General features: G+C 39.4%; 1 protein-coding gene across 1 annotated transcript; it reads left to right on the forward strand.

Moving 5' to 3' along the window:
* The first annotated feature begins 5,614 nt into the window (after positions 1-5,614).
* tm9sf4 (transmembrane 9 superfamily protein member 4) lies at positions 5,615-25,194 on the forward strand. Its single transcript, XM_003457848.5, has 18 exons — positions 5,615-5,697; positions 9,260-9,370; positions 10,766-10,865; positions 10,989-11,145; positions 11,255-11,396; positions 12,370-12,493; positions 12,722-12,843; positions 13,297-13,408; positions 14,293-14,363; positions 14,447-14,579; positions 15,810-15,891; positions 15,991-16,066; positions 16,221-16,304; positions 19,131-19,306; positions 19,409-19,472; positions 19,647-19,766; positions 19,932-20,021; positions 21,179-25,194. The coding sequence occupies exons 1-18, from the start codon at positions 5,680-5,682 to the stop codon at positions 21,326-21,328; spliced, it is 1,932 nt and encodes a 643-aa protein (XP_003457896.1). The 5' UTR covers positions 5,615-5,679; the 3' UTR covers positions 21,329-25,194.
* Positions 25,195-25,583: the final 389 nt, after the last annotated feature.

A 25,583-nucleotide genomic window follows, 5' to 3' on the forward strand; every position in this document is an offset into this window, starting at 1 on the left:
CTGGTATAATGTTAGCTTTTAACCAGCTCTTGTTGTTTAGCTAGCTCGTTGTCAGCTGCCCAGAGAGGAAAGGGTGTCATGTCTAATCTGATAACAATGAGTATGAAAGTATTGTGAATAAATAAGCATATCTATCCATGTTTTTGTGTGTTAGAGCCCTGAATTGAGTTCATAATATGAGCCTTGAGGTGAGGAGCTAGAAGATGAGGTGAGAATGGGGAAAGAGAGAGCAGTGGTGGTGGAGGAGGCAAAAGATATAATGAGAAAGAAATGCTGAAAGTACATATATTCAAATTTTGAATGGTCATACATAGGTTGAAAGAGGTACTTGTCATCTCAAAATTAAAAGTAACTTATAAGACGTACTGCATGTGTGGCCACTCTCTAGTTACCTACAAAAGGATCAGGCAGAACAGAACAATGTCCATTTCAGTCATTGTATTCAAGATGTCAGGCAACACGGGGGTTTCCACAAATCGCGCCTGCTCCTGTGTATTTTCAGCAGATTAATTCTTTTTAAGAGTACATCAGTTTGTTAGAATATCTAAATACACACTAATCAGTGTATATTTATGAGAAGAATATGTTTATTTATATCAAAAACCTCAAGGTGACCATACAATATTAGAAAGAAACCCGAACAATCAGACGACCCTCTAAGAGCAAGCACTTGGCGATAGTGGGAAGGAAAATCTCCCTTTTTACAGGAAGAAACCTTTGGCAGAACCAGGCTCAAGGTAGACGCAGCCATCTACTGTGACTGGTTGGGGGTGAGGAGAAAGAAAGGGAGCAAAAACAGAAAGGAAAATAAACACACAGTATAAGAGGAATCCCAACTGGTAGCTGGTTCCATAATATAGGGCCTGATAGCTGAAAGGTCAAACTACAGGCAAGCCTGTAGTTTGATAGTGCTCTGTTAGAATAATAAGGTATCAGAAGAAGTGATCAGAATTCTTGTCTAAGAGAGTTCAAGCTGTGTTACTGCGTTACTAAACCATGATTTTGTTTGTGACAGTGTCTCATGACAATGACGTACGAGCGTGCGACATGCTTGGTAGCAACAGACGTGTGCAGATCAACAATGGATAATATGGCGTGCAGGAGAGAGTACGACCATGCAGTGTTTAAAGTTTGGAAGTACTGACATTACTTTGAGTTTGATTTCGTAAAAAGTGACAAAAACATTTGTGTCCGTTGTACACTTCGCATGGGAAGAAAACTTCTTTCTACAGAGAAAAATTAAACTTTAAATCTGAGCAAACACCGAGCACGCTGCCATGGTAATGTGAAATTCACAGAGAAACCCCCAGATCCCCCCACTGAAATGAGGGCTGTGGCACCGGACAAACCTCCACCTGCCCCACTCTTGCTAAACAGGTGAAAATAGATTTAGGAGCAACAGGAGTTAGTGCTGCTGAATCTTTGATTTTATTTATTTTTTGCTCTGTTTTACTTGCATCTATTTGAAAGAGTGAGTGTAAACAGAAAAAAATAATTTTATTTTATATTCTGGAATATGCAGAAAATAGGTTTAAATGTTAAACAATTTCTTCAAGTCAAAGACAGTTGCATATCATTTAATTTTTGCTTGGCACAATGTGCATAAAGTTAAAAGATTAAAACTCATAAAACAATTTTTTAAAAGAGACTTTTTCATTTGATTCAATTTTATATGATGGATTATGAAGAAAAAGTAGAATTGGGCTGAAAGGTCTATTTCTTTATTATGTAATCAGGTTGTATATCATGTTTTTTAAAAGTAACTAAGTAATAAAGTAACTAATTACTTTTTTAAAATAAGTAATCAGTAAAGTAACAGGATTACTTTCTTGGAGAAGTAATCAGTAATTAGTAACTAATTACTATTTTCAAGTAACTTGACCAAGACTGCTTATAACAGCAACATATTAATAACACTTTCACATTACAGATTTACAATTCTTCAAATTCAACTTCTGAATGTTCTTCTTAGAATAGAATAGAATAGCTTTTTATTGTCACTGTTACAAGAACAGTGAAAGGCAGTTTGGCATTTCTCCATGTGTGTGGAGTACACAATAGCGTAAGTATTTACACAATAACAGACAAATTTACACAAGAAAGATACGTACAAGTTATACATACACCTGCAAACATACACGCACATACATACATATATGTATATATATACATATTTGCATCCGTACATGCATACACACACATATTTCCACATACACGCTTACATCTATATACATACACATACATGCCATCTAACTAGCAGGTGCATTGAGAGGTGCAGTGTGATCAGTGATATTGCACATTGAGTGGGGGGGGTGCTGTTGGAACTATACTAAAAAATGTTATAATAAATACAGTTTAAAGAGGTAAGGGTGTTGGTTGCATTGAAGTATAAACAGAAATACGATTTATAAATAAGGTGTAATGTCCATGAGTGTTGGCAGTGCAGTTATCCTCCAATCAGGGTGGAGGTAGGGCATGTTTGACAGCCTGTGGGTAAAAACTTCTGTTGAGACTGTTTGTCTTCGACCTGATGGACCTGTAGCGTTTACCAGAGGGAAGGGGGGAAAAAGTGAGTGTCCAGGGTGTGAGGGGTCTTTGATGATGATGCTGGCTTTCTGCTGAAGTCTGCCAGTATAGATGTCTCTGAGGGGAGTTAGTGAAGTGCCGATTGCCCGCTCTGCTGCCCTCACCACCCGCTGCAGTTTCCTCTTGTCCTCCGCAGTGCAGCAGTTGAACCAGAGTGTGCAGCAGTAAGTCAGAAGGCTCTTAATGGTGGAGCGGTAGAAGTTTACTAGCAGTCTTTGGGGTAATTGGGCCTGACGTAGTTTCCTGAGGAAGTACAGCCTTTGTTGTGCTTTCCCTACCTGGTGGGAGATGTTTGTGGATCAGGTAAGGTCGGCCGAGATGTGGACTCCGAGGAACTTAAAGCTTTCTACCCTTTCTACCTCCTCCCCATCAATGTAGAGGGTAGAGTGCTCAGATCGCTTTGTTCTTCTGAAGTCGATTACCATCTCCTTGGTCTTGGCTGTGTTCAGATGCAGGTTGTTGTCATCACACCATTGCTTCAGATGCTGAACCTCCTCTCTGTAGGCTGAATCATCGTTGTTGTCGATCAGTCCTATGACAGTGGTGTCATCAGCAAATTTTATAATGGTGTTACTGGTGTGGATTGGTGAACAGTCATGGGTGAAAAGTGAGTATAAGAGGGGACTGAGGACACACCCCTGTGGGACACCCACATTCAGAATGAGGGTGGAGGAGGTGTGCTCTCCCATTCTTACGTTCTGGGGTCTGTTGCTCAGGAAGTCCAGTATCCAGCTGCACAGTGAGCTGCTGAGTCCTAAGTTGCTTAGTTTATTAACCAGTTTGTGGGGTTGAACTGTATTGAAGGCAGAGCTGAAGTCCACAAATAGCATTCTCACATAGGTGTTACTACAGTCCAGGTGTGTGAGGGCTGTGTGAAGAGCTGTTATTATGGCATCCTCTGTCGACCTGTTTGCCCTGTATGCAAACTGGTATGGATCGAGGTTTGCAGGGATGGCAGCTTTAATGTGTGACATGATGAGCTGTTCGAAACATTTGGCAATTATGGGTGTCTTCTTGGGCACTGGAACGATGGTGGCTGACTTAAGGCAGGATGGTACTACAGACTGTAGCAGTGAGAGGTTGAAGATGGTGGTTCTTGGGCACAGTGTTCACTATGCAGCGTTTACGCTTTAGTTTTTGTTTTATTGAAGCAATGTAACAGCTTCCATAAACTGTCCTTACTCTGATTCCAAGCCCCATCACTCAATTTTATCACATCACAGACATGAATGTACCAGGCAGCTCTGCTAACTAATGGTAAATGTCAAAGTAAACAAAAAATAATGTGATGCTGCTGAGAGTTATGTTATGGCAGCATTTAGTTATACTTTAGTTATACTTTTATCATTACTTTCTACTCCACTCACCACCATCTTGCTTTTTTTTCTCATCTTCCACTTTTTTCCTCTTTTTTTCACTTGCAGACGGATAAGTCCTCTTTATTTTCAGTGACTGGCATCAGTCGTTAAGTTTGTTTAAACAGAATGATAAACACTATTTACCAATGGAGATTGTAAGGTAGGTAGGAGAATTAACAGGGACTTATGAATGACTTATGAATGAATGGGCTCATTGTGGTTTCTGTTGTCTTTATGGTTGCTCTTGCCTTGGCATTGCTACAGCAATGCCTTGCAGTATTGCATAATTTTTTCTTAGGTTGCATGTCCATCTCTATATGATAGTGTCACAATCAGCGAGCAGCAATATGACAGCAATAGAGCACTACAGATGTGTTGTTTGATTTGAAGGTGATAGATAGAGAAGTGCAGAGAATGTCAGAATGAGTTGTACTGTGTCTTTGTGAATCTAGATAAAGAATATGATCACTAGAAGATCAACGCTTACAACTAGAGCTGAAATTACACCTTTGCTGAATTATATATGTATATATATATATATATATATATATATATATGTATTCTGCTGAATGGTAAGAACAACGTCCGGGTTATCAACACCTACACCCTGCCCATGATCAGGTACCCTGCCACGGACATCAAGACAAGGAAACTCCTGACCATGCATGGAGGGTTTCACCCCAAGTCCAGCACTCTGAGACTGTACACTAAGCGGAAGGAAGGAAGCCGGGGATTAGTGAGTGTCAGTACCACGGTCCAGGATGACACAATTAAAATCCACGAGTACTGCAGGAAGATGGCCACGATCAAAGACGTACTCAGTGAATACCTCAGGCAGCAAAAACCCAAGAGAGAGGAGCAACAGGAGGAACAATCATGAAAGGATAGGCCCCTGCATGGTATGTACCACTGGCAGATAGAGGAAGGCTGACATCCAGAAATCCTACAGACAGCACAGAGGCACTAATCATGGCAGCACAGGAACAAGTTCTGAGCACAAGATCAATAGAGGCTGAGGTCTATCACACAAGGCAAGACCCCAGGTGCGAGCTGTGTAAAGATGCCCCAGGGACAATCCAGCACATGAAAGCAGGGTTTCAAAGCAGAAGAAGATGGCCGTAGTGATAGGTGTAGAATGACAGCAACATCATAAAGAAGGAACACGAGAAGCTGGAGAAGTACCGAGGGCTCAGAGAAGAGCTGCAGAAATGTGGAGGGTGAAGTTAACAGTTGTCCCAGTGGTAATCGGAGCACTAGGTGCGGTGACTCCCAAACTAGGCGAGTGGCTCCAACAGATCCCAAGAACAACATCGGAGATCTCTGTCCAGAAGAGCACAGTCCTAGGAACAGCTAAGATACTGCACAGGACCCTCAAGCTCCCAGGCCTCTGGTAGAGGACCCGAGCTTGAAGGATAGACCGCCTCCAGGGGTGAGCAGGGAATTTATTTATTATTTTATATATATATACCTATATATATCAAGTTAAACTTAACCTAAAATAAATAAAAAGTAAAATGTTATTATAGTTAATAGCTAATAGCTATACAGTTTTCTGTAGTATAATATTTTCCTAATTATGTTTACCTAATTATAGCTAAATATTATTTTTAAAGGTGGGATTTTAACTTGTAATGGAGCATTTTCACTGCACCCCTCATTAAACACAACAGGAAACATGCCAGAGAAAAAACACTTTAGTCTACTTCCGCAACGTCAGTAATGACACGTATTCAAAATGGCGGCCGCGGCTATGGTAAGTGGAAATAAAGCGAACTCTTTTTGCTTTAAACAGTACATTGCTCTTTCTTTCATTCCAAATTATGTCGGACATCGCACTGAAGTCGTAGGAAAGTGTAGGTCTTCAGTAGACCGATCAAGTGCTATATAATGTTAACTAGACTAAACTTCATTGGAATTCGCTGCTGTTTCAATGTTCATGATCCTGCTAAACGAGTTAGCTAGCTATCTAGCCTGGTTGTCAGTAAGCGGTGGCTCTTTAAAACAGATTCTTGTAATTTCTGTGGAATATATAAAATTGCCCTGACAGAGTATGAACTGTGAAACGCTGGGCTTTCAGACTGTCATGTGATGCACGGTCAAAATAAACAGGTTTTGCAATCTTTAGGGAAATGTTAGCTGTTAGCGCTGTGTCGGCGTTTGTTACAGTCCTAAAAGATGGTAAAATGACAGCACAGGAACAGCTACAAAGTATAAACTTAACGTAAATCGGGTTGGTAGCGCCTGATAACATAAATGCAGTCTTATTTTAGGATTCGTGCTTGGTAACTTCGATCACTTCTTTATCTCGAATACCTATAAATCCTAATACAAATGTTTATTTAGTGTTGAATCATTTCAGTTCATTTTTTAACATGTAGTAATAAAACGGGACGTTTTGCCTATCAGAATTAGCGCATGTCCCCAAAGTGTCTTCTTAACTACAGTAAGTAAAGGCACTCTTGTCAGCTCAGGCTTCTCTGTTAAAACATAAAGATCTTATCGCATTTACACATAGTGACAATGTTAAATCTCTGTACGAATTTCACAACAACTGTTTAGAGAACACTGATTTCAGTTGTCCTGCAAATTGGATGGAGCCAAGAAGATTTAAAAGGGTTGATGTCTGTCTCGACTATATACCTTGAATTAAGTAGTAAGCCGTGTTCCTCACTACCGGGAAGAGAAGGGGAGTCATTCTTGATGTCTGAGACAACACAAGCCTCAGCTTACACTTTTTCAACTTTGTAAAAAAAAAAAAAACCCCAACGAGTATTAGTATTCCTGAATGAGTATTTAATGATGAAATATTACTAATGATGTGTGGGGGGGAATCTATTCATAGAACTCCTATTTTATTTTGGGTAGTCTCATTTCAGCTCAGTGTTTGAGTTTTTACTGCATTACTGCTAGTTTTGCCTTTGGGCGCTCTCACCGAGCGCACCTTCTCATGAACGCACATACAAACACACACACACACACGCTGCATGTGACGTGAAGCAGACAAGTCTGTAAAAATGATCAATTGTGACTGCCACCTAACAAACGAGATGAAGAGGAAGTTGAGAATATGCACTAATGTGACTTTGTGCTGTGGCATAATTAATATACAGCTCAACTGACTGCATTTCTGAAAAAGCCGATTTAATCAAAAAATCTAAACGTGTCCCTTCCTCGAGCAGCTTACATGTGAGGAATACGTTGTGGTGGTATAGTCAGGTTAAAGTTATGTCATGTGGTCATGTGAGAGAGTTCTCCACTGTAAAGCTGCCAGTGCTTGGATCAGCTATGCAACAGTCAGACTGTGTCCCTGCTGAGGAGCACTGAAGTTCCTTTCACAGTTCAGACTGTGATGAATATGTCAGAGGATCTTTGTTGCATAGCTTTGCCAATTTATTCAAACATGTAAGCTAATCGGTTATTTTTAAAATATGTAAATGACATTTACTGCTCTGATGGGACCCCCTTCTATTTCTTAATGATGATTAAGATGATGAGATGAAAAAATAAAAGCATTGAGATGGCGTTTGTTTGGTTCACTTACGCATGTGCACAGTTGACGTTGATGAATGATTAAACTGTTGGCAGACCTTTCACATTATTGTAGTAAAGGTGTATGGAAGGTGTTCTTTGAAATGGAGAAACTCAAATAACTAGAAGCTTCTTTTTTCTTTTTTTTTGCTTCAATATGATTCTGTAGTGCTTAGTTGTCACTGTGTAAAAGTGAGCATGTCACCCACATTTGCAACCAAAAATAGAATTCCAGCATGGCTATTGCTCACGAGGTAGAGAAGGTTATCTTCTAATTGGAAGATTGGCATTTTGATCCCTGGTTGCTCCAATCGCTTGGGCATCCTTGGAACCCCAAGTTGTCCTCAGATGCATCCATCAGAAAAAATGTGGGAATGTGTGTGAATGGGTGAATGAGTCATGTTATATAAAGCCCTTTGCTTAAGTAGGGAGTAGAAAAGTGCTGCATAAGAACCACTACCTGCTCAGCAAGCTCCACCGCAAACTTGCTGCTCTCAACTACTGCTGTTTGTAAAATATGCAGATGTACTGTTAACTAAGTAATGATTACCTGAAACAATGTTTAAAGTGGGCATAAAATCTAAATAAAATATTAAATTAAATTAATATTTAAAAATATAATTGTCTGTTTTTTGCAATAGGAAATGTATCAACGCACAGGCCAAGCCTCAGTTCTGAGAATGTTGATATAGTGGCTTTTCTTCATTGTGGATACACATTTACAAAAACTCATACACCTTATCTACCTCATCCAGGAGATGCAATACTGTCAGAAATTTAAGACAGGCTTCCTAGAAGATAAACTAAACAGTATTTTAATAATGCCTTAGTTTAGGTGGCATATTGATCAAGAGCTATAAGTAAGAAATAACCAAAGTGATCTGCCATAAAACCATTTTTTTTATTCACAATTGAACATAAAAAATAAATCAGATCTTTAAACTGTGTGTTGAAGAGCAATATTAGCTCATTTTGAGTTTGAATCTAGGAATTTTGTCCTGTTTTGTCAAATTGTAGCTGCTCAGCAGTCTTGGACTTTTTTGTCATATTGTTTTTGTTTTATAAACAGTTTGGACTGCAGGCAGGCCAGTTCAGCAACTAGAATTTTACTGCAAAGCCATGCTGTTGTCACAGATACAGCATGATGTGGAATCCATTTTTAATTTTCGACCTTGACTTTTGCTCACAGAGATTTCTCCAGATTCGTGCAATCTTTTCATATCATGTAGTGTAGACCATGAGATATTCAAAGTCTTTGTAATTTTACATTGAGCAGCCTTATTCTGATATTTGTAAATGTAGATTTTTTGCAGGTTGGTGAACCTCTGCACACCTCGTGAGGGACTATGCCTTACTGAGATGCTCTTTTTATACCCAGTCATGTTTCTGGTTTGTTGCCAGTTAACCTAATAAATTCAAACTGTTTACTTACTTTTCCAGTCTCTTGTTACCCTTCTTCCAACTTTGTTGTGATGTGTTGCTCCAGTCAAATTCAAAGAGTTCATATTTTTCTTAAACAGATACTTTTTTAGAACATTTTATGCATATTCTACTGTTAAAAAAAAACAAATTAGTTCACATATTTTTTTTTTTTTTAAGCAGTGTCTTTTTTTTGTCACAGTTGGGCTTGTAGAAGGTTTCCAAAATCATGCCCAGAGGCATTATCAAGCTGCCGGAACTTGCTTCTCAACTTTCATTCCACTGTCAGCACACAGTACAACAGAGGCACTCGTGGAATTCATTGTCAGATCTAACATGTGTTGTGTTCATGTGTGTCCGCTCTGCAGGTGAGGTGGTGGGCCTTTTTGCTGTTGTCCCTGCTGCCTGTGAGCCGGTCCTTCTATGTTCCTGGAGTAGCTCCACGGAATTTCCATGATGGCGACGTTGTAGATATCAAGGTAAGATGAAAATTCACTGCTAAACATATCGGCTGTACTATGAGCACTCAGGGGGAAAGCTACATTCGACTCATCACAGAGGGAGGTGTCACTCATTTATCACTAGCTGCTTACAAGGGTTTGAAAAGTCCCTAGTTCTAGCGACAAAGGCGATAATTAGCAATGATGAGGTGAAATGACACAAAATGATCACTGCAGTGAGTGAGCGGAGGGTCAGGTGGACAAGGTGACAGGGTGAACTCTTTTGTTTTAAAAACAATTGCATCATCTGGCAACATCACCAGACAGTGTTTTTTTTGTTTGTTTGTTTTTTAAATCTAAAGAGTAGAAAGTTTGAAGCAACAGAAAGTTAAATATCTTTTGAACTGCACAGCCTCTGTGTGGGTACAGTAACTGCACACAGAGTGTGAGCAGTGGGAGAGCAGCTGCTGCAGGTCTGCTGCAGAACAGTACTGTCTGTAAATTTGTCTTCACTCATTTAAAGGGGTAGATGTGATACTTCTAGGTGGCAGAGTTGCTAATAAGCATCTACGACAAGAACTGAAAAAAATATTTTGACTATTAAATTAGTGAAAATGGCTACACACCATGGCTTCTAAACATGGCTTTGATTACAAACCCCTTGAAAGATTTCACTCTAAAATCTTGTGTTTATTAGATTTTGGGTTCAGTAGCAGGAATTGGGAGGCAGAATATTCAATGTTCGGGAATGTTTGTAAGCTTCAGCAAAGTCTGGCGGGTCCGTTTAGCGTACTTCTACTCAAAGTAGATCAACTCTACTTTGTTAATCTACAAAAACACAGCTTGCTATCTGAGTGATGTTACAAATGTCTTTTCTCTCAAAATTTCACACCATGTGCTTTCTCCAAGTGAGCACTTTAATCCAGCAAACCTTGCCCTCACAGTTTGGAAGAAGATGTGAGATAGTCTGACCATAAGCCATTACTTCTGAGCCAGAGTACCCAGGATGGTTATGGGGTTAGAGCACTGGTTCTCAAACTCAGTCCCCAGACTGTGGCTCATGCTCAAGCACCTTCCCAGTCGTCTGGCAGTCCCAGGATGATCCCTGTATCTGCAGAGAGCTCTGTAGTCGATGGAGACATTGTGTGTAGTACAACCAGTCTGTGGCTCACTGTTGCTTGTGTGGTCATTGGTCTGCCACCAAGCCGCAGAGAACAGTGAAGTTCTAACATATAAAAAGATGAAACTGAGTGTTAAAATCCTTGACATACAGTTCTCCCAGGAATGGGAGAATGGGAGCCAGTTTGGGGTGTGTGAAAACCCCTGTTCTCACCCTATTCTACTCTGACAAATTTGCTGATGCTTGTCTCTCTCATTCTCAAAGATAAAACAATGATTGTGCAAACACTGGAAAGAGATCCTTTTGTTTTTCAGGCGGTAAAGCTGACCAGCTCCCGTACCCAGCTTCCTTATGAATACTACTCCCTGCCATTCTGTAAACCAAAAGAGGTTGTCTACAAGGGAGAGAACCTGGGTGAGCGCACTGCTGCTTATGTGATAAGTTTAAAGTTGTTGAAATTGTTATCATATATATCTATAAATATATTTGTGATTTTTTTTTTGTTTGTTTTTTTTGTGGTTTCCTTGTTGTTTATAGGTGAGGTCTTACGTGGAGACCGTATTGTAAACACCCTTTATAACGTGGAGATGAATAAAGACAAGAAATGTGAGCTGGTGTGTGAAAAGACAAAGCTCAGCATAGACGAGAGTAAGCTGATGGCTGAGCGAATCCAGGAGGAGTATTATGTTCACCTGTGAGCGTCCCTTCTTACTGCTTTCACCAGGCTGAATTCATTCTGGGCTGACTTGCTTCTATAGCATCTATTTTGTTGTTTTTAAATCCCTTCTTGTGTGTGATTCCAGTATTGCAGATAACCTTCCAGTTGCCACCAGGTTAGAGTATCCCAGCAGAGAGGGAGGAGAAGAGGAGGATCAGAAGAAGGACACGATAAAAGATGTCCAGTTTGAACATGGTTACAGATTGGGCTTCTTTGACAAAAACAAGGTACGTACATTACACAGACTCTTCATTTCTGCTTAAAGGAGAAGAGTGCATGTAACTTAAATTGCTGCTGGTCAGTACCAAAGTATTTACAGCATATTTACAGCATTTCCCCACAAATTCATTGGATAGTCTCCCAACAAAATAGCTGCCAAATACACTGGAGGACAAACATCAACAGGACAACACAGTGTAAAAATCAAAGAATCCTGAAACTTACTGAAACTTTATCTGTCCTTAACTGGCTTTGTGGCTCCTACTCTATAAACATGAAGAGGAAGCAGGCAGTGGTCATCAAGGCTCCTCAATTCACTTTTATTTATATTGCGCCAAATCACAGCAACAGTCTCCTCAAAGCTCTTCATATTGTAAGGCATATGGCTTACATACCCTACAATACACTGAACAATAATAGAGAGAACCCCAACAATCAGGCTCAAGGAGGAACGGGCAACTACGTGACTGTTTAGGGGTGAAGGGTGGAAGATGGGACAAAAGATGCACTGTGAAAGAGCAAGAGCTTAATAATAACTAATGAATACATTCAGTAGTAGTAGTTTAACGTTTTTACTGGCTCCTGAAATTGCCCTTCAGGTTGGAATTTTAAAGAATGATTCAAAATAAAGGGTGATAAAGAGTGATTTACTGATCGCCTGTAGCAGCACAAAGCCTTTGCTTTAGAGGCATAGTGTCAGTTCTGTGACTGAAACCTTTGCACAGGTATTTTTGCAGCTGGCCTTATGGCGTATGTAATTCCAGTTTCCCTTTCAGGAGAAGAATATTTAAATGAATCCCAAAAACATGATTTAAAAACTTTGCAGCATATAACTTTCTGCAAGTTAAACTCAATTTAAGGTTGGATATATATTATTAACATGAGAGGTCCGCTTTTGTTGGTGATGTAGTCCATATGCAGCGAGTAAAGACATGAATATATGAAGAGTGTTAAATTATTCTCTTTTTTTCTCCCTCCCAGTTTTATCTGCACAACCACTTGTCCTTCATCCTGTACTTCCACAAGGAGAAACTGGTGGAAGGGGACCTTCATGACTACAGGGTAGTCCGATTTGAGGTTATACCACGGAGTGTCAAAGTAGAAGGTTAGTGTCAGCATACTCTTTTTGAATAGCCTGAGGTTGCTTCAGGCTTGTAGTGAGTTAAACGGAAGAGGAAGTAGATTTGTTGACTAAAAAGTTAAGTAAAGATTACCGCTTATACTTAGTATACTACAGCGCCTTGAGGCGACTTCTGTTGTGATTTGGCGCTATATAAATAAAATTGAATTGAATTGAATACTCTATCCTGTGTCCTGTTATGTTTCTCCTCAGATCTGAAGCCTCCAGAGGCACTGAAGACCTGCACCCTACCTGAAGCCAGTGGCTCTGCCGCTCAAGAGATCGACCCTACCAAGGAGAATGAAGTCCTGTTCACCTACTCTGTACACTGGGAGGTCAGTTAAGGCTGAATGTGTTTTCAAGTCTTGCAACCCAGTAGTCATAAAAATCTGTAGCCCTGAATAATCGGCTGAAATTACTTTGTTTACATAACTGCTTTAACTTGATTATAATCCTCATTAATAAAAGCGTAGAGTACAGCATGCAGAGTAGACTGCAGAGTTTACGAACCTTACCAGTGTTAGGAGCCTTGGTTCCTTCGTTGCAGGGTTCCTGGTAAAGAACGTGCTTATAGGTCTGTGCCTTTGTTATACTCAAGTTTATTATTCCTACATATTCAATCTAATTAAATAATTTATTAATAATAGTCATAAAAAGAATGTGCAACAAACTAATATTTCAGGCACCTACTAGCAAATTTTAAATGTGTAGTCATCTAGTCATGCACAGAAATAGAGAAAGGACTGAAGCCTTTTTTTTTCTCTCTCTCTGTCTCTCTCTCTGTGTAGGAGAGTGAGGTGAAGTGGGCGTCTCGCTGGGACACATACCTGACCATGAGTGATGTCCAGATCCACTGGTTCTCCATTGTTAACTCTGTGGTGGTCGTCTTTTTCCTCTCAGGTATGTCCAATCCTCCGTATCAGGCAGGATCTAAGAATTCTAACTAGGCTTTGCTTTATGACCACATTTGTAAAGCATTAAAAATGAGTCTGAAGGCTTTTTTTTTTTTAAACACTCTTCTAATTTTTAGTGACTTTGCAGGTTTGAGAGTGCATACTTATTTATGTAATATATAGATGGTTCTAGAGTTCTCCTAAATATTGTGATTAGTTATATTGTGTTGGCGTCATACAAATGCACCTGTTTTCTGTAGTTCATGTTAGAATTTACCTGTGGCTCATGGCATCTTGCTCTTACTATTTCAGTCATTTCTATTTATTTTTTATGATTTATTTTCACCACCAGTTTGCTGTCGGTGCATTAAAGGCATTAACTAATATAATATTTTTTATATAATATTTACAAAAATGGGTAGAAATGTGTAAAATATGTATCAATCTAGTGGATCTAATTTGGCAGATTTACAATGAAACTTTAGATTTGAATTTGAGATGTTTTTGGGGGGTTTTCGGTGTGACACCCAGGTCCTTTTTTCCTGTGCTGTTGTCACTGCCTTTGATTTGATTGTTTTGGATAATCTTTTTAACCACTGTCACTTGTTTATTCAGCCACGTCATCGTTGATGCAAGTTTGAGCAGCTTTTAGAATGGACGTCAAGAGAACTTGCCTTTGTCAGCATAATACTGTGTATAAAATACTAAATAAACACCATCATACTATCCATGCTTCATAACAGCTCCCTAAAATAAGACTACATTCTTTGGCTAACTGAAACATATTAATTAAACTTGTGCTTTATTATATATCGAAGAGATCATTGATGGGTTTATGACAACATAAATAAATATTGCAATTGTATCTTATTCTCTGCCTCTCTCTCTCAGGTATTCTGAGTATGATCATCATCAGGACCTTGAGGAAAGACATTGCTAACTACAACAGAGAGGATGACATAGTAAGATAATACACAGCATCCGTCTCCGGCCTCTGGATTCTTAATGATCACTACCTGACCGCATTTTTCTCCTCTCTAACCAGGAGGACACCATGGAGGAGTCGGGCTGGAAGAACGTCCACGGTGATGTGTTCAGACCACCTCAGTATCCCATGATCCTCAGCTCTCTTCTGGGCTCAGGGATCCAGCTGTTTTGCATGATCCTCATTGTAATCTGTGAGTTTCTTATTTCTCTCATCAGTTTTCTGCACATCCTGACATTATTTACATTTCTGCTTAAGCCGTATTGTTCTAGCCATGTCATTTCTTCACAAAGACAAAACACGAGGAATGCTCACCTTACATATATGAATCAGCAAAGATAAGAGTGTGAAAATATGAAACTGCTCAGTGTTGCACACTTCTACAAAACAAATACACGTTATGTAGCAAATTGTTAATGTTCTATGTTTCACACAAGGAGTGTGAACAAATACTCAATTAAAGCTGAATTTCTGTCAGAAAAGTAGTTAGACCCTGTGCTGCTGGGGGTTTAGTGGTGCATTATCCACCTGTTATACTGCATACTACGTGGCAAAGGTGCAGCTCTTAATGACTTGAGTTGTGAGTGGTGGATGATTCACATACCATACCACAACAGAATGTCTTTTAAAGAGGTGCGAGTTTGTTAAATGTAAGTGTTGTTAGTCATGACATTTATCCTGTTCTTTTGCTGACTGACCGTATATCTGTTTAGAACAGTTAACAGTAACATCAGGCTTATTATATTCTTTATCTGCTTTAATAGTTGTAGCTTGTGTCTTCAAAAAATATCCAGCAGGGATTATTTCAGGCTTGAAATATTTCAACAAGAACTTTTTTCAGTGATTGTCACAGTGTTTACAGCCTAGCTTTGCAACAAAGACAGTGATTTACACTCAGTCCAGTTTGGATGACAGAAACTCTGGAATCTTAACTATGCTCACTGAATAATGAGTATGGTAGTCATGAAAGCTTCATGCGTTGCGGCTCCCTCTTGGTGTAATCATTTCCTGTTTCCTGCTGAGAAAAAGATGGTTGTTCCATGTTTTTCGTTGCGGAGCTGCTCAGGGATTCAGGCGTAGCCTAGCCTATTTGTGAGATGTAGGTATTTACATTTTTTTATTTTTTTTTTACTTGTTTATGTTTAAATAATTTTACTTGAGTTGTTTGAATCAAACAGTTAAGCTAAAATCTATAAAATGTGATGTTTTACAAAATGATCTGTTGGTGTTTATTGTAACTGTCACAAATTTTGCCAACTGCCATATTAGTCCAGGGCAAAATTGTCTTGTATTCTGATTAACATATGGAGGCTTATTTTATTTAATTGCAGTTTAGAAGAGCTCCTGCTAGCTGAAGCTTTGTGTTTAGCATAGGAGCCCAGGAGTCCTGCTGTCTTCTTATCCAGCTCTCATTTGTGTTTAGTTGTTGCCATGTTGGGCATGCTGTCTCCATCAAGTCGAGGAGCCTTGATGACCACTGCCTGCTTCCTCTTCATGTTCATGGGGTAGGAGCCACATTCATCTGTCTAAAGCTCATTAAGGAATTGAGAGGCAGCGAGTTACAGAATTCTTTGATTTTTACACTGTCAATGTTTGTCCTGCAGTGTGTTTGGTGGCTACTTTGCTGGCAGACTGTATCGAACACTGAAGGGTCATCGATGGAGGAAAGGAGCATTCTGTGTGAGTTCAGGTTTCTACAGCAGTGTGTGTGTGTTTGGGGGGGGTTGGGGGGTTGGGTGTGTGTGTGTGTTTGTATATGTGTAATGCGTGTATGCTTAAAAGTGTTGATGTGAGCAGTGAGGCTTAGACTGTTGTTGTTTTATTTGCCATGCAGACAGCAACTTTGTATCCTGCTGTGGTTTTTGGGATCTGCTTCATCCTCAACTGTTTTATCTGGGGAGAACACTCGTCTGGAGCGGTGAGTACCAAGACTTGAGAGTCACACATTCAAAAATGTGTCTGTCAGCTATACTTTTAACCCTCTGGGGGCGACAGATGTGCCGGCGCGTCAAAGTCACATCACCAATTTAAGACGACACAGCAACAAGATGCAGCGATCCAGAGTCTCAATTTCAACCTGTTGAAAGTGCGGACTTCAAACTATATACCAGTTTTTAAATTGTGTCGACAGGCCACGTAAAACCAGAGTTATGATAAAAAATACATGCAATGTTTTTTTTCTGAACAAAACAGTGGCGTTTACAGCGGGAAGAAACTGTAAAAACTGCGTTTTCTAAGGACAGCGCTAGCAAACACTCTCTGCTTGCGAGTGAAAAAAGAAAAAAGAAAACACCCGTTTCCTTCCCTATTGGTGTTAAAGTGTACCATGTCAACCAATCAAAAAAATGATATGGCAACATGTGGCACTTGGTTGTTTAGGAAGAGGGGTGAGTTTTAGGAGTGACGCCTGCGAGAGAAAGCGGGCGAGCGAAAGAAAGAGAGAGCGAGTTTTCACGTGTGAGACATTAGTGACGTTTAGTGTGTTTGGAGACTATAGTTAGTGTGTAGTTTAGTCATTGTTTTGTTTTGTGTTTCAGTTATACTAGTGAATGTCACATTTGCTCCATAAAAGCCACCAAAGGCATATTCCAGTCTAAACGCTGTCTATACATGGAAAACAGGACTGATGCGCACCTCCTGTTTTCATACCTGCAGGGTTTAGGCCTGTGGTATTCTCCTCTGTCTTATAGTGGACAGAAACTATTTTTTTGGAGTGGCACAAATAATTTGTGTGCCTTCTTATTTAATGTAGCACACCTGATTGTTCTGTAAATAGATTTAAATGGTTATATAAAAAACGCCTGAGGCCTTGGCTGCATTTTTAGGTAAATAGTACCATATAACTTTGTTGTTTGCAAAACCTGTGCATAATTTTTAGAAATGTACAATTTCTATTTGCATTTCAAGTTATGAAAATGATTCATTAAACATGTTTGTGGTTTTTACAGTAAAAAATATAACTTTTTTTCTACTCGGATTTGTCTGAATTTAGATCAATTGTGTTAATATAGTATGTCAAAATGAAAAAAATAACTCCAATTTCAGATATTTGAGGTTGTGCTGAAAATAATGATACCAAACAAGGCAAGATAAACAGTTTTTAAAGGTGAAATATAGAGGTAAAATCAAAAGTAGTCAATAACGGCCAATTATACCCTGGATATGCTATGCTTTTATACTGTTCCAGTTCTAGATGCTCAAAATAACATGGCCAGAGTTTCAGATAATTAAATCAGTGTATGTACAAGTAATCCATGTGAGCCAAAAGCTCTAAATCCTCTGTGTTAGGCAGTTTCTTTCCTGCTCTTGGCTCACTATGATGTCATAGTGAGCGGATATTCCTGCTGATCCAAACTTTACTTTTATTGATTATGAGGTGCAGCCAGTTAAAAGAAAGCTGTTTTGAGATGAAGAGGATGAACTGAGAGGCTGCACCAAGACCCAGGGTACGGCAGAATAGTCGAAAAAACCTCCTGCCTCCTTTGCCAAACTAAGGCTTGGTGAAAAATGTCATAAGATAAAGGAAAGATGCAAAGGCATTTCAACAGAATAGTATCAGCATGCACATTAACAGTGATGGCAGACGTCCTCCAGCTGAAAGTACAGTGTTCAGCAGATTGCACATCTTCTTTACCCCATGTGTTGTTACAATGTTATTTCACGGAGGTCATATAAATGAGAACCACAAAGGGGGATTTCTAAAGACAGGAACATATTGCTAAACATGCCTTCCTCCTTCTTTGTTCAGGCCTGTTATGACCCAATCTATCTGAGCTAACCTGAAATAAAAATTATTATGTGACAATCATCTGGCTGGTAATAGGATAGTCATTACTAATACAAACTGGGCTATGGAAAACCTCAGATGACCTTTGGGGGGAAAAAAGCTAAATGAGGGTCCTGAAGAGAGATTTAGAATGAAATCACCTTCTTACACATAAAAGTTACATATTTAAAGTGAGTGTGTTTGTTTTATATCTCAAACACTCACTTTACCCACTTTTATATTATTTATCTTCCCGCCACTCTAACACAGAAAAGTCTAACTTGGGGATGATAGGTGACACCAATATCATTGATTTTCCATCATTTTTTTTATTGTAAAATTTGATACTGTGTGTTTATGCCCTTGTGAGATTAACTAAAGCTTTAATGGAACAACCGCTTTTTGTTGAAAGCATCTTTGTGTTGGTTATTGTGTTTTGAAGCGATACCACCTCAAGTAAAAATGGAACTGGACCATATTTGCCTGTAATACCAATTTGTACCGCCAGATGGTGTAGCAAGTCAGTGTAGTGTACAGTCTGGGTCTAATGCACTAATCTGGAAGGACAGGTATTTGAGTGGATGAGACACCAAAGAATGGCTTAATGTGACTCACATCAACTGGAAACCATGTTTGGTTGCAATGGAAACTAAAGTTGGGTAGAAAAACAATTGCAGGGAATTTTGGTAGGTAAAACTGTTAAAGGAAGAAAGTATACTATCCTGTGAAGTGTCTTCTGATTTGTTACAGAATAAAGCATCTGTGCTGTAGGTGTGGTTTAACTTTAAAGATTAACCGAACTCTCACATGGATTCTTAAACATTTTGACATCATCTCTGTAGGGTCTGTAGGTCTTTTCCTTACCATATATAAAGCACCTTCAGGGGACTGTTGTTGTGATTTGCCGCTATGTAAATAAAATCAAATTGAATTTCTGAATAATTTTTCTTGTGTTCCTTATGTCTTCTCTCACTTCAGGTCCCATTCACTACAATGTTGGCCCTACTTTGCATGTGGTTTGGCATTTCCATGCCCTTGGTCTACCTTGGCTACTACTTTGGCTTCCGCAAACAGCCGTATGATAACCCTGTACGCACCAACCAGATCCCTCGGCAGGTACCAGAGCAGCGCTGGTACATGAACAAGTTTGTCGGGTAAGAGTTTAGTCTGTCTCGCATTCTTAGGTGTTCCAATGGCTAATGGTTTGCTTAAACGCGACAGTTATGATTTAATCTTCCTTCTTCTTCTTTCATTAGCATCCTGATGGCTGGGATCCTGCCGTTTGGTGCCATGTTCATTGAACTCTTCTTCATTTTCAGCGTAAGTACATGTGCACCGTTGCATGTCCGAGCTCCTCATCTTTCAGTGCTATTACACAGTTTTCAGAAGTAACACACTATTTATTTTCTATTTAGAGGATATGTAACTGATGTGTAATCCTCCCACTGTCAATAATGCTAGAATCAATGTGTGTATGTGCCCATCCACCTCCAGGCCATCTGGGAGAACCAGTTTTATTACCTCTTTGGCTTCTTGTTTCTGGTCTTCATCATTTTGGTGGTGTCCTGCTCTCAGATCAGCATTGTGATGGTTTATTTCCAGCTCTGTGCAGAGGTAAGCTCATTAAGTGCATACTATTGTCTCTGGCTGCCAGGTTTTTACTTGACATACACACATCACTCACACTTTGTTAGTTATGTTTTTCACCTGCCTGGCACATATGTGTATTATGTGAGCAGAACTTATGCACAGCCTTGTCTCTGTCTTCCTCACTGTCAGGATTACCGGTGGTGGTGGAGAACTTTCCTGGTTTCAGGAGGCTCGGCTTTCTATGTCCTTGTTTACGCCGTTTTCTACTTTGTCAACAAGGTAAAAACCACAGGGTTGTTTGAGACACTCCCACACTAAACTCTGGAGAAAGCGCTGTTCTTAGCCATGCTTTTGTCACTGCCTGAAGAGTCATCAGTGTTGACAAAACCTGCCTAATACCTGAAGTGAAAGGTGGCAGAATTAAATTTAATTTTGAAGATTTTCACCATCGACTCACTCAAAAATGTTATGTTATTTTGTTGGACCTAGTATTTTTGTTTTCTTTTAAATTAAGATTCTTTTAACATACATACATGGACTGTATAAACAAACGTAAGATTTAGTCTCTGATTGGTTTGTGGATTTCTGTTCTGTAACTTCAAAGATGGATATTTTGGACACTTTTATCTTCAGTTTTGAAAGGTAGAAAAACATATTTGGTTGAGAAGGTTCAGCTGGATCTCACTGAGGACCAGTAACAGTAACAGTTTATGGTTAAGAGTTTACCAGCTCAGTGGAGCCAGCTGCCCTTATCATAGGAAATAGCAGGTAATCAGCTGGTGCCAGTACTAGAACAAGTCTAACTGGAAGTTAGCAGGTGTTGCAGGTTCTGTGTTTCCTCTATAATACTTCCAACAATGCTGGAAAACAAGATCATGGCTAGCAAAATGAACTCTGGAAATGGCAACCTACCAGGGGGAGTTCAGAGCATGTTATGGGGTGCTGGAAGGTATATTCAAAATGGAGCATTGGAGAGGGTTTGGGGAAGGTTCACGCAATTTCAACTAAAATCTACAACTACTGCCAAAACAACCTTTCATATGACCTTTTATATCCCAAACACAGGCTCTTTAATTCAAAGAATCAGCACCAAATCACAACAGCAGTCACCTGCAGGCACTTTATATTGGAATGAGCAAGCACTTGGTGTCGGTGTGAAGGAAAAACTCCCTTTTATCAGGAAGAGACCTCCAGCAGAACCAGGCTCAGGGAGGGGCAGCCATCTGTTACAACTAGTTAGGGGTGAGGGGAGGGAGACAGACAAACGACACACCTTCATGAAACAATGTCAAATGATAGACGTTTTCTATTTTCTAGGCAAGAATATCTTGGTCCCTACACTGTAGATACAAGTGATAAATTGCGAGAATAGCTCTTTAATAGAAATGGAAATGTGCAGCATGTTTAAACTGCTTCCTTTTGTCTTTCTTCCCTAGCTGGACATTGTGGAGTTCATCCCCTCCCTTCTGTACTTTGGCTACACCACCCTCATGGTCTTGTCTTTCTGGCTGTTAACGGGCACAATTGGCTTCTATGCCGCCTACATGTTCATCAGGAAAATCTATGCTGCGGTCAAGATCGACTAGTCATTGCTGGTGCTGCTGTTTTTGTTTGTTTTTTTTCTTTTTTCTTTATTTTCTTTTTTGTAACATTCTATATATATATAAAAAATGTTCTTCATGTTCAACAAGCACTGACTTGAGTGCAGAAGGAATGAGAGGGTTGCTTTCTACAGTGCATCAGTCCCAACTGCTGGCCTCACAATAAAGAAAACCAAGGTGGCAGATCTAAAACAGCTGTCGCCTTGCTTCTGCCTCCCTCCTCCTCCTCCTCCTTTCCAGGACACCTAGAGGATGTCTGTTCTGCCGGGACTATTAATGTCCTCTGCTGTTTCACCTTTTTCCACAAAGACAGGGGGCCAAAGCTTGTCAAACAAGGGTTTCTGCACATTTTATCTTTTGTGTATGTGTGTGTGTGTTTGTGTGTGTTTTTTGATTGTAACTTATCCAGGTTTTTATTTTTGTCTTCATGGGATTTATCTGTGTCTTGATTTCTATTGGCTGCCTCCTGGGAGGCTACTTCCTTCTGGTTTCCCCACGTAAATTCTGTTTCTACACTTTCTGCTGTCTCCATTTTCAGACGTGACCTTCTTTTCAGAGACTTTACAGATCAGGAAAGGATTGAGGATCGTTTCTGTGGTTATGTTGTTTGTTGTGTTGAACTCATGGATGGAAACCACCCTGGGAAGTTCTACATTGTAACACAAAAATGGATAAATTAAATCTTCTATTGTTTTTTTTTTTAACTTCAGTTTCCATGTCCTGGTGTAACCATGTTAACCACAACTGCAATCCAAATATTAGCTTCTCCCTCCCAAACACTGGGTTTCTTATTCATGTCAAAATATTGCTCCATTTGCGCTAAATGAAGCAGAACTGCTCAGAATGTGACTGAACTTGAATATTTGAACCCAACTACCCATTTTATATTCAAAAGCCTACAACACAAATATGTTTTTCTGCTCGTTAACCACGCCATCAGTGTAGCCTTAGCAGTGCCTGAGCCTGCTGAACTATGCAGTAATGGGGAGAAAAGGTGCAAATTGCAAAGGTTGTTTCAGAGGACCATTTTTATTAAGAAATGCCTATTTTCTTTCATTTTTGAGCCTAACGTACCATACGTTTGTTTGTATAATCTGATGTGTTTTGAAAGCCCAGCAAGATCACCTCTGAGTGGCTGGTAGCGGAGCTTAGAGGCCCTGGGATGTTTTGAATGTAATTGACAGGATTCTTATTAGATGTGTACAGCCTGTGTTTTGTGCGCTGCAGATCACGTTTCCCTTTCTTTTCAAATTATATGTATTTTTCAGCTTAAAAACATGCAGTTTGAAGATGGGTGGAACCTGATTTTAAAAAAATGCTTTACCTTCAACTCAAGGGCTTCATCTAGGCAACCATTTTATTTTACAGTAGCAAAATTACAATATGTATTAATCCAGTTGAGCAAATAGAAATAAACGTATTCGCTTCCTTTAAAAGCTAGGCTAGGCTAGGTAAGAAGACTGATACCACTCCCATGACTGTTTGTTAAATATGAGCTAGTGACAGGTTATTTTCAGTAGGCATAAAGAGGAAAGATGACATTCTTGCTATGTCTCAAGGCATATAACCCTCCCATTTGTTGGGAAGTAATTTGTCTGACTTTTCATGTTATTCAGTCAACTATCGACAACGCCATGGACAATACGCATATGCTGAGGTTTTTATTGACTGCCTTTCTGACCGTTTGAGTCACCCAATTTTTACAGAATACAAAATAACCTGAAACAAGTGATGCAGATCTACAGATTTCTGTAGGACCAAAAGTCTCTTTGCAACAACAGGTGCCTTCAGTTGGTAAATTAGAAAGAATGCAGGTCTAAGATTCTAAAGCACTAGCTTCACTTTTCAGCCTATGGACTAATCTAGGTTACTTTATGCAGAGCAGCTCTAACCAGATACCGCATTTCAGTTGAATGATAGCCAAATTAAAGGTAAAATATATGAGTTTGCCCCATGAAATTTCTTAAATCTGAATGTTCGTTACCAGCCATGTTTTTATTATAAACAGTGTAAAAGGTGGAAGTGGCTACTCTGACATCATCTGTTGGTTTCTAAAGTTCTGTTTTGAAGCCTCGAGTTTGGCGTTTTCATCATTGCCATCTTGGTTTCAAATAACTTGATGTGACAAGGGGGGTATGGCTGACCATGAAACCCCTTGCTCATTGGCTGACTTGTCGCAAGCCTGTGAGTCTATTGAGATTTACAAAACAACTTCATTTTTTAGTCAATATGACTTGAAATGAGCAACTAAGCTACACAGAAGCTATGTCCATGTTTTATATCATCTGTGGTTTTTATGTATAACTTCAACAACTTCTGTACAACATGAATTTCTTCTGTCAGAAACAAAACTTTCCAATTATTCCAGCACCACATCTGTACACAATAAATTGGCCTTGTGCTGGCGAGGAGTAGTGACCATCTGTACAGCCAGGTTACCTGGTCATCCATTTTTGCTAAGCTAAGCTACCTGGTCACAAGGGTTAGTTTAATTTACAGAAAGCTAACTGGCTGCTAGCAGTAGATTGCTACAGAAGCATTAGTTTTTGGTCTAAGGTAAGCTATCTAGTACCAAGCTTTTCTGTTTAATGTTAATATATGGGTCTTAATGCTATGCTAAGTTAACCTGCTGCTAGCAAGAACTTTGCTCAGATTGTGATGTCAACGATGCAATGCATTATGGGACTATATAAAGATAGGTGCTGCTTTTGGGTTTGAAAGTAAAACTGGGGACATTAGAACACAGATATTAGTGTTTGTGGTGTGCTAAGCTAGCCAGTAGATAGCAATAGTTTCTTAACTACACAGAGACATAAGTTTTTGTGCTAAATGTCAGTAGATGTGTGGTATCACTCTTCTTAGGAAGATGGCACCTAAGTGCAGATCAGTATCACTAATACAGTATATCTGAAGCAGTATCCATATCTCAAGTAGAAAACAATGGATGGTGTCTGCAGAATGCCAGGTTATCAGACTGTATGTGGTGTGGTTTTAAAGGACAATATATTTGCAGTATATTTCAATTAGGACTGGATGGCTCAGGCCAAGGCCTTTTTTTTTTTTTTAATCAAGCAAAACAAAAAGAAGCACCTTGCAGATTTATGAGAAACTCAAACTATAAACTACACAGCATGTAAGGTAATATTTAGTACATTTGTATTTGTTACAGCCTTGACACATTTAGTGGGGTTATTGAAATGCTTCACTTTTGCACAAAAGTACAGATGAGATATTTGCCTAGATAAACCCTGATTCTCCAGGGCAAGAGGAAAGAATGGCTAACTTATCCTCATGGTCTCTCCTTCATTATCATCAGCACTCAAGCTACAGACAAGCTGCTTAAAGAGACCGAGAAGGCAAAATGATTTGAAGTTCCCCCTGCCACTTGCTATGTGAAACAACTAATCAAAGCCCCAAGGATCCCTCACTTGAAATGACAGGATCATTACGTTTTTATTTTCATCCTTTACTTGCTGAACCACCCTGTGTTGTGTCAGAGTTTCAGAGCTCTGATACCAGACTGCTGTCTAATATAAGGACAGACACTCCTCTCCTGCAAGTGCACACACCAGGGGAGATTTTTTACAGACTTACTTTTAAGAAGCCAAGTCATGCATGTACGATTGAAGGTTTTACAATGTAAATAAAAGAAAACAGCTTTGTATTTGTTGCATTTTGCTGTTTGTGGCGCTCTCTGTAATGATTCCTGTCATCGTTTTAGCCAAAAAGCATGATGCTCTTGATGACTTTTAAAGAAACTTGTTATTTTTCTCTTTGTTTCTTTTACAGAATGTCCAATTACAAAATGTACCACGACAAAACAATAAAGTGATGACAAGTTGAATATGAAAGTTAGCTTCCTGTGTTTTTGGAACATGCTTAATGGTGCATGTTGATTTTACAATGACACATCCAGTCCACAGAGGCAGCACAACTTTATTTCAGGTTGTTCCCTGTCACAAAATATAATTATTGTCTCTGTTGATAGTTTCTGCTTTCATAACAACTGTGATTATTATAAAACTCTAATATCTCAATACTACAGATAGGTCCTAACAGGAGGCTTTAGCTAATAAGTGTCTGCTAGGTCTCATCTTCACAAGACAAGGCTTACTGAACTGAACATTGCTAACTAAGTTAGCTTGCATTACCTATTGTTCACTTAGCACTCTGGTAAACGGTAGCAATGAAAATGCAGTGTCCAGAAATCAGTGGGCAATATCCATCTTCAATCTACAGT

The sequence above is a fragment of the Oreochromis niloticus genome, linkage group LG20 (genome assembly GCF_001858045.2).
Source record: "Oreochromis niloticus isolate F11D_XX linkage group LG20, O_niloticus_UMD_NMBU, whole genome shotgun sequence".
Lineage (NCBI taxonomy): Eukaryota > Metazoa > Chordata > Actinopteri > Cichliformes > Cichlidae > Oreochromis > Oreochromis niloticus.

Bases quoted from the DNA above. Each gene is read 5' to 3' on its own strand.
- tm9sf4 (XM_003457848.5), top strand. The intron at 12,844-13,296 runs GTCAGTTAAGGC...CTCTCTGTGTAG, and splicing joins CCTACTCTGTACACTGGGAG to GAGAGTGAGGTGAAGTGGGC. The intron at 19,473-19,646 runs GTAAGTACATGT...ATCCACCTCCAG, and splicing joins AACTCTTCTTCATTTTCAGC to GCCATCTGGGAGAACCAGTT.